This window comes from Enhydra lutris, unplaced genomic scaffold (assembly GCF_002288905.1).
Source record: "Enhydra lutris kenyoni isolate GAN:26980312 unplaced genomic scaffold, ASM228890v2 scaffoldscaffold12, whole genome shotgun sequence".
Lineage (NCBI taxonomy): Eukaryota > Metazoa > Chordata > Mammalia > Carnivora > Mustelidae > Enhydra > Enhydra lutris.
The window spans coordinates 6,042,699-6,052,393 of NW_019154096.1; the positions used below are offsets into that span (position 1 = coordinate 6,042,699).

The following is a 9,695-nucleotide window of genomic DNA, read 5'->3' on the forward strand; positions in this document are numbered from 1 at the left end:
AATTCAGAAATTTATTTTTTTTTTTCATTAAAATCATTCACAATATAAGCAGAAACAGTAGGCAGATTCTGGAGTGTGTATCAGTGAATTGCTTGGATATCATCTTCCCCATTCGGTGAACACACTGAGTGGCCCAGTGATAGTTAATATTCATCAGAGAACTAAATGTGCGCGAGAGGCAAGGAAAGAAAAGTCAGTGGCTTTCAGAATCGGTGCGCAGTCATTCCTGATCCTTGACGCATATGGTGATGAGGGAATACGTAAGTGTCAGAGACCTGCATTCAGAATCTGCGGCCAAGTGGCAGGAGTGGTCCCCCCGACCTCCACTGTGACAGCAGCTGACCATGCCGGTGCCCGTCAGGAAAGCCAGACACGACGGCCAGGTCCCAGAATCGGAGGAAGAGGAAACACAATCTGACTTGCTCTCGAGTAACCACGATTGTTTCATCATGCAAGGGAGACGGGCTGGATAGAAATCCAGGGGCCAAAGTGCTGATACGTTTGCAAGGTCTGCTGATGTCGGACCCGGCGACTCAGAGGCCTTTTCAGGGTTTGTTCCCCCTGCCCTTACAGCCTGGCATCCCTCCCCCCCCGACCCGGCACCCTTGTGTCCTCACACGTCTGGGCCTACTTTGTCCCGCTGTCACTCAGAACGAGCGAGTGAGCGAAGCTCTGGGTGAGAAGAGGACTCTTTGCCCAGCAAGCGGCAGTGGCAGAATTTGTACGAAGCCTTCAGGACCACAGGGAGAACAGCCCCAAACTGCCAGGTGTGCGAAGGCCACTGGAAGTAGGGGTGGAAACAGGTACCTCGTCTCCCGGCAAAGGAGCCACAGCTGAGGTTCAGCACCACCGATGAAAAACAAGACAACAGCAGACCGCCCGCCCCAGCCCTGCTGGCTCACTCCCTGGGGGCACTTTGAGAAAAGGGAACAAGCTGGAAAGAAGAGGTCAGACCTTCTTGCGGTGACATCCTATGGGGAGCCCCCAGCAGCCTCCTCCCCCTGAAGACATAAGGAGCCCTGCACCTCTACGCCCACCGTGCGCTTTTTAAGTGACTTGAACGCAGGCAAACAACCTCTTCCTCATGGTCAGAGGGTTGCTGCTGTTTCTCCCCCATGACTCAGTCAAAGCCCTCAGCGGTCCCGCAGCCCACCCACATTCCACGTCACAGGCAGAAGAGACTCCACTTTTATTTTGAGAAATTTATTAAAATAAAAACAAGCCTCACAGGTACATAGAAATAGACATTTGCACTAAGTATTATTAAGAGCAGAAAAGTAGTTTTAAATATATCTTAAAAATCACAAAATATATTGATTAAGGCACTACATTCCATCTCATGATTTCAATAAATACGCTGTTCTTTAAAAAGGCAGTACTGAGTAGCTCTGATTAAATCAACGGAGGCACTACACTAGTCAAGGCAGTGATGCTTTGTTGTGACCACTGTGTGTAATTGATTCTCAAAAGAACTTTCAGTAGCTAAAATTAGCATTTTCCTAAAAAAGAAACTGAAAATATGAAAAAAAAAAATCACAGTTTTCTCTTTCCAGTTTAAGTCTCTTCCAGAGAGACCTAGCTACAAAAGGTACGGTTTCTTCATATATTCTTTAGCAACAAGCAGTTGTGCATAAAGGACAAAGATTACCTCCCAAGAAGTAAAACCATCAGAGGTTAGATGTCTCAGCACAGCACGAGTCTTTGGAGAAGTATTTTTTCCAGCTGCACGAAGATCAGCTGGGTTTAGAAAACTCTGCACCTGGCATCCAAGAAGGTTGCTTTGTAAGTGCTTTCCAAGCAAGGAGCTTTGTGGAGCAACTGAGGGGCCAGAGGCAGCTCCCGTGTTGTACAGTGTAGACGGAGCCCCGGACTGCCCGTCAAGTGGCGGCAAGCCCGTCGGGTGCCACCAGTACCTTCTAATGATGCCAACCATGAGCGTTTGTGACCGTGCTCAGTGGCTCCCGAGGCACGCGCTAGGCATCATCTACTAGAGACCCCTCTGAGACATAAGGGTTTTGGGGGTCTTTTCCCATTTCAGCAGCCCACTAGTCTGATGGTCTAGACTGGTCTGGGCCGAAGCCGCGGTCTATCAGTGCGGCCTCTCCCAGGACAGTGACCACAGCAAAGAGGAGAAAAATTAACTTCCCACAACGCCAGATCGTCTGAGCTTTTGGGGCAAATCTTTTCCTCATAGTGCCCTCTGCTCTCCAGCTGAAAATCACCATTTAACTGAGTTCTGCTCATGTAAGTGTGGTAAGACGGCCCTTCTTTCTTAGAAAACATCACTTTCTCCGCAGAGCTAGGCTGCGTGGACCCGAGGTGCTGGGGTCCCCAGGCAGGCCGTGCTTGAGCCCGAGGAGACAGGGCTGGAGGCAGGAGTCGAAAGGGCGAGAATCTGCGTGTGAGGGTGGAGAGTTCTTTTCCCCCTTAGGTCGGTTGTGCAGAAGAGGTGGTTCCTCCGGTTCACATTGCCGTGACACTGGGCAAGACTGAAGCTGGAAAGTACACTTCACTTTTTGGCAAGTAAACAAGACACGGTCAAAACTTTCAGAAACCTGGGACCTACTGAATCAGACACAGCCGAGAAGACAAGTAAGTTCATTCTAAAATGATAACAGTATGGCCTGCACCTGTGGGGAGGCGGCTACATTTGGACTTTCTTTTATATATTACTGAAGTTGACTTTAAATTATAAGCACACTTTTTACCTCATTATAAAACATGAACATCAGTCATTGAGAAGCAGTTGGGTCCAAGGCATCTAATCACAAAAATAGAAAAGCAAATCCAAGAGCACTTTGAGAAGAAACTCTGCAGCTGGAGGCCTCTTAGTTGTTCTTCTCCAGGGACTGGTAATAATCTGTCAGGACTTTCCATGCTTTGGGTGCCATGAAGCCATCTGGGGGATTCTCGCCCTCACGGGCCAGCTTCCTCATCCGCGTCCCGGAGATGAAGTCAAACTCGTTGTGCCTGTCACGGGGCAGCCACACACAGCTCAGAGTGGGTAAGTCACCCCATCCCCAGAGCTGCCTGCAGTAGGTGACGAATTTTAGACCCTATTTTTTCCTTCCGTAAAATGCTGCACCTTCTGCAAGAGCAGTTCACTAACTCTTCAGTAAAGGAACTTAGAGAGAAAGGGGCGTGATGGCAGGCGTGTCCTCAACACTTCCTGGGCACCTACTCTGTTCACAGGAAGCCATATCCTGCTGCTACACTGGCCTCCTTTCCCTTAACGCCTGCTCGAGGAAGACCTGTCGAAAGAGAGCTACGGATGGACCATCTACTGACATGAGGGGCCGTGCTACACTTCAGGGGGACACAGAATGTCTAAGACTGGGACTCCCATCCCACCAGGAGCAGGTGGAGACGCACTTCCACAGGGCCAGCATTCTAGTTGTATGGAGGTGATTAAGGACTCTGCCTCCAGAAACCTACCTTGCCGGGTCATAGAAGTCCATGGCTTTTTTGGCTTTGTTGTAGGCAGCCACACGGAATGGAATGATTTCCACCGAGGTCAGGCCTGGGGCCATGCTCAAGACCTTGCCTCCATGAGTGGGTTCATACAGGTCTTTCTTGGTCTCAGGGTTGGGCATGCCTGCAGGGTCCCGGCCCACGATGTAGAAATTGACCCCTGCAATCATCCGGGACCTACAGTGCCACTGGACCTAGAAAACATCACCCAAGGGAGATGCTGGTCACTGCTGCTCAGCTCTGGGGTTCCTGTTTACAGATATGCCTTTATTCTGCTCTAAAAGTAATCCAGTGATAAAATCAGCTAACAGCTGGAAGATATCAGTGGAGTGTCTAAGACTGCCCTTCATGCTCGCTACAGCAGGTAGGGAAGGAGCTGTAGACGTGAATCCCCACCGCCTGACCCCAGCTTCCTAGAACCCAGGGTTCTGTCTCCTGAGTGCTTCTCCACATAGGCACGTGGACCAGGAACACTCAGATGTGTGAATTTTACTTTCCATTCCCTCCCTATTCAGAATAAATCACAGTTTAAAGGAAATTACAAATTCCAACCTGTCTGATCACCCAATTGCCAATAATGAGCTAATCCCATGAAACCACTGATTCTAGTTCAACACAACATTGGGATTTCAGAATGAATCGCCCTTTCTAATGCTCAATGACCGATACAGGGGATGGGGAGGAGAGCCAGAGGCCTGGCTGTGATCTGGTTGAAGAAGATTAATTTCTGAAACTCAATTTGGAGCATTCCAAAGGGTTGAGAACCTTTCAATTCATCATGCTTCCCACACACTCGGTGCCGTGGGACACAGAATGTCCCTGTTTGACGGGCTTACTGTGGTAGGACGGAAGGGGACACCAAGCTTTTCGGGATGAATTACGGGCACGTGTGGTGACCCACTCAGAGTGACTGGAACTTTGGCAAATGAGTATCAGGTGCGATACACTTTGCCCCAAGTATAACAGGTCTGATGTGTTTTCTAGCATTTTTACAAATTCTACCTGGAATCATAATTAAGTTGGATAAAGAAGAGAGACTGGAAGATTCAAGAATCTGCTCATGAAGAAAAAGGATCACAGAGACTCTGGCTCTCGAAAGTAAAGTCTGAGCCCCCATTTCCGAGGCCCCCAGCCCAGGAAACCGCTCACCTCTGTGGGGCCAGCATACAACATCGGGGACGGGAAGATGGCAACGATGGTTGACTTGGGGTCCAGGACCCCTTCCTCCAGCACAGCGGCGTGCTGCTTCATCCGCCACGCCAGGGGCACGTCGTCGTCCTTGGTCCAGCCCCCCAGAGGGTGCAGCAGGAGCACCGGGTGCTTGTAGCCCCGCTCCAGCAGCCTGCGGCGGGTGTCCTGCATCAGCAGAGCGTGCCCGTTGTGGACGGGATTGCGTAGCTGGAATGCGAACACCGCGTCTGGGAAAGGAGCGGACAAAGGCCAGGCTGAACAAAATGCACATTGTCACTTGTCCACAAGAACAAAACAGAAATGCAGGGGAGGCTCCCCTCTGCTTGCTAGAATCATTTAATAAAGCCAATTAGATCTTGAATTTTAAAAGGAAAGAGGGGGCGCCTGGCTGGCTCAGTCAGTAGATTGAGTGACTCTTGATCTTGGGGTTGTGAGTTCAAGCCTCACAGTGGGTGTAGAGATGACTTAAAAATTTTTTAAAAATATCTTAAAGAAAGGAAACACTATGTTTACAGCTCAGAGAATTCACTATGCCCACTCGTTTTCAAAAGGCACAAGCAGACTCTACCTGGGTCTTTGGACTCCAGAGGCACCCAGCAGACCAGGGGGGACACACAGGCAGGAAGCCCTAACGGGGGAGCCCACCTCAGACATGAAGCATCTGTCAGGGGCCTCTGCCGCCAAGCACGGCTCAGGCTGGAGCCGGCACTGAGCAGTCCCCACGCCACCCTCTGCTCTAGGCTCACTCCCTCAGGGGGTGGGCGATGACCAGCACCCTCTGGGGCCTGGGAAAAGTTTCAACAAGCTAAAGATGTAAAAACATACTTCACCTTCACCGAAAAAAAAAGTCTTCAAAACTACTCCACTTAGTGACAGGCTCCTGAGAGGATTAAATTTTCCTTCTAGTTACGAAAGAAATACCCATTATGGGAAACTTGGGGAATCCACAGAAGCCCCAAATAGGATATAAAACTCACCTATAATCCCGTCATTACTTTTTCTCTTTTTCAAAATTTATAAAGTGAAAACCTTCCTGCCCCTTGGTCTGACTCCATCCCCAAGAGGAACCTGTCACCTGTGGTCTGGGGCACACACCCCCCAGACTTCTGCTTCGAGACACAGAAGTAGCTTCGGGTTCTGAGAACGATTACTATATTTTGTTTTCCAAAATTATGCTGTACAGATTGTTCTGCAGTTTGTGTTTTCACTGAATAGAGACACTTGGGATACTTTTCTGTGTCTGCCTATTTTTTAACTGCTGCGAACTATTCCAAAACGTGGCTGGCCTTCGCTTTCTAAACCACTCCAGTCCGTATCAATACACACACCAATAGAGGTTTCCAGCTTTTTACAACTATAAACGGCCGATTCCTGGTACCTTGAATTCTGTAATCAGAGGGTGGGAGGAGGACTGACAGAGGCATGAGAGCCAGGCCACGTACCAGCGTTCATCTCTTTACATTTCTGCTTGAGCTCCAGAGGCGTCAGGCGGTACTGGTCCAGCCCGTCGTTCCACCTTATTCTCTCCAGCACCTGCAGGTCTCCACCAACCAGCCAATCCCCACTTTCCATCACCATCTAGAAAGACCGTGAGTAAAGCTCGAGGTGAGTGTCAACTTCTAGTGGATCTGAAAACCATTTTCTCCTCCTAGATGAACCTTGGGTTATTCCTGAAGAACTGCCTTCCATTCTTAACCATTTCTAGCACAGTATTTCTCAAACTTTTTGGTCTCTCAACCCTTTTATACTTTTTTTAAAAAAAAAGAGAGAGAACATACAGAGGGGCAAAGGGAGAGAAAGAATCTCAAGCAGACTCCACATGCCCAGGGTTGGGGGGGGTGGCCCAGCGGGGGGCTCAATCCCAAGACCCTGAGATCAAGACCTGAGCCAGAATCAACAGTTGGATGCTCAACTGACTGGACCAGCCAGGCACCCTGTCGTCAAGAACATTCTTAACCGAAGCTGGCCCTGTTTTTGCTGCAAGTGCTTGGTGTCTGGGGACAACCCAAGTGGAGCTGGGCGTCCCTGTCTTGAGTCCCAGGGACCATGGCTGTGGCACCGGCATTGCAAACATCAGCCCAGTGATGATGGCAGATGATGTCTCAGTATTAGAAAGGTAGTTTTGAGATTGGGGTTCTGTGGAAAGGTCTTGGGGACCCCCAGTGTCCCGCAAACCACTCTCTGAGCACCACTGCCAGCATGTTCCTAATACAGACTGATGTGTCTTAGGCTGTTTTCAATAAGAACCCAAAACAGAGAAGCAGGGGGCAGGGAAAGTCGGGCAAGTCGTTTTCTACCAGTTAATCATTGCTAATAACAACTTCTAAGAAAACTTTAAAAGAAGCATCCTTCTTAGTTACACTCTAGTTTGAAAACAAAAGAAAATGTCCAAAGAGTAGCAGTATGTCGCCAAGTTGCACCCGAGGCTAAGCACAGACTAACTAGCTAACTCTGGATTTCTCTCAAATAATCTTTGACAAGGGCACCAAAACCACCGGAAGAGGAAAGGAAGAGCTCTTTGGAAGACAGTGTTGAGAAAACTGGATATCCACATACAGAGAACAGAGAGCCTTATTTTATACCCTGTAAAGAAATTCACTCCAAATGTGTTAAAGATCTAAATGTAAAATCTAAAATGATAAGATTCTTAAAAGAAAGCACAGAGGTTACTATTAACACGCTCCCTTGTCAATACCCGCTCTGTTGAGCAAGTGACTTTGGGGATAGTGAGTGAGGAACAGAAAACACACACCTTTAGAAGGAACCATGCCCTTCCTCTCTCAGCCTGTCTTTCCGGGATGGACCACACAGCCCCAGAGGCTGCCCTGGTTCTGGGGACAGGCCAGCAGAGGGGAATCTGTGGGGGTGTGGGTGGAGCTCAGCCGAACAGCCTGGGGCGCCCTCACGTGAGGAACAAGGCCAAGCACAGACAAGGAAGGAGAGGGTTCATGGCAGGTCAAGAGCCATCTCTTCACACAGCACCTGTGTTCTGGAGCAGAATTTAAATTTGAACCTGACCTTCCAGGTTATTCTCAAGGAATAGTGGTCAACGTAGAAGGACAGAACACATTTTATCTAAAAGTTTGTTAGTTCGATAGGTAACTTTTAAACATGGTCTGTGGGCTTCCATTCGCCATGGGCCCCACAAATGAGGGGTGAGCCTGGCGGGAAGGGGGGCTCACAGTAACGGAAAAGAAAAAACACGACTGTGGGGATGGAGGGAGGAAAAATCACTTAGTGAGAATACTGTCAAATCCCCGTACCTGTGCATTTACTTTCTCCTCCTTGCTCAGAGTTAGGTGATTAAAATTTGGAGACTTGGGGCACCTGGGTGGCTCAGTGGGTTAAAGCCTCTGCCTTCAGCTCAGGTCATGATCTCAGGGTCCTGGGATCGAGCCCCGCATCGGGCTCTCTGCTCGGCAGGGAGTCTGCTTCCCTCTCTCTCTGCCTGCCTCCCTGCCTACTTGTGATCTCTGTCAAATAAATAAATAAAATCTTTAAAAAATAAATAAATAAATAAAACTTGGAGACTTGCCCCACACCCCTAGGCGTGCAGTAACTCCTGCTGGACGCTAGGGGTCCACCCTCTATTGTTCAGTTGGTGAAGGCAACACCCATCCAATTTGGTTCACAGCTCAGCCTAAAGATGAGTCTATTTGATGACCAATGCTGCACCTGTGCTTCTGGTATTGCTGAGACGGGGAGACGCAGCAGGAACCTCCCTCCCCAAGATGGCCCTACTGTCCCCAGAGCTGAGATCTCGCTCCCAGGAAGGGAGGTTCAGTGGCTCTGCCCCATTTCCCAGGCTTTGTGGCCTAGGGGGCCCCCACCTCCTCTGGAGAGTCCGCAAACCTGGGCACATAGATAGAAATGGGGAATGGTGGGCGCCTGGGTGGCTCAGTGGGTTAAGCCGCTGCCTTCGGCTCAGGTCATGATCTCGGGGTCCTGGGATCGAGTCCCGCATCAGGCTCTTTGCTCAGCAGGGAGCCTGCTTCCCTCTCTCTCTCTCTCTCTCTCTCTGCCTGCCTCTCCGTCTACTTGTGATCTCTGTCAAATAAATAAATAAAATCTTAAAAAAAAAATGGGGAATGGGCTTTTGGGGAGTCAGAGAATGTGAGAGGGGAACAGGGCTTGGAATCAGAGGCAACAGGAATGCAAAAAGGAGGAGAGGGTGAGCTCAAACCCCAGCACGAAGACAAGGAAGCTGTTCTGAGGACCCTTGAGGGGGCAAGGAGAAGCCTGACAGGCATAGCCTGGAGAGGAGGTCGAGCGTAGGGGCTGGAGTGAGAGCAGCCGCTGTGCGTGGGGAGGTACACTCCACGGAAGGAAAAAGGGCAGGGGGGGTGGGGAGAAACCAGGAGGGAGTGTGGAATGGAGGCTCTGGGAAAACAGGGTCACAACAAGAGGGTTCAGAGATAAGGATCAAGAGGTAGAAAACCAAGGCGATCTCCATGGAGAACACATTCATTTCTAGTCCAGTAGCTCTGGGGCGAAAGGAGAGGTGACAGGGACTTGACACCTCATTTGCATACAAGAGGAGAAGAGGTAGCGCTCAAGGGTGCACAGGGGCTCCCAGAAGCCAGGACACCATGCCCAGGACCCCCAAACCAAGCTGCTGCTCCCCCTACACCTGCTGCCTCCCCTGAACTCCGCCTGCAGAGTGGACACAGCCCTGGCTGGGGGCTCAGTGAATGACGACACGGTCCTTTATCTCCTGGGCTGGCAGAAGACAGAATGGGTAACCAAACAGTGGGACAGCTGGGGTCAGACAAGGGCAAAGTGCTCTAGAAGCATAAAGAAGACACACCGCGTCATGGGGAGGAAGGGGATGACAGCCAGGTGAGGTGGCAGGGGCGGGAGAGGGGACAACAGGCTGGCCCGCTACGGGGGATGACGGCAGCCGGGGATGGGTCAGACAGGCCGCTGCAGGAGTCAGGCAGGAGACGGAGCGCCCTGGCCCAAGGCAACAGAAGAGACGTGCTCAATGTCACGCCATCCGTCGGGGGGGGGGGGGGGGGGGGGGGGGGGGGGGG

The 9,695-nt window shown here is 50.4% G+C and overlaps 1 protein-coding gene across 1 annotated transcript in view; it reads right to left on the reverse strand.

Annotated features, from left to right (window-relative positions):
• Window positions 1–1,383: 1,383 nt before the first annotated feature.
• Window positions 1,384–9,695, reverse strand: part of LOC111144951 (3'-phosphoadenosine 5'-phosphosulfate synthase 2) — a 100,531-nt gene continuing 92,219 nt past the window's right edge. Inside the window, 4 exon segments of the mRNA XM_022499572.1 lie at window positions 1,384–2,970; window positions 3,436–3,665; window positions 4,621–4,889; window positions 6,105–6,240. Coding sequence (XP_022355280.1) covers window positions 2,829–2,970; window positions 3,436–3,665; window positions 4,621–4,889; window positions 6,105–6,240 — 777 coding nt within the window. The 3' untranslated portion in view covers window positions 1,384–2,828.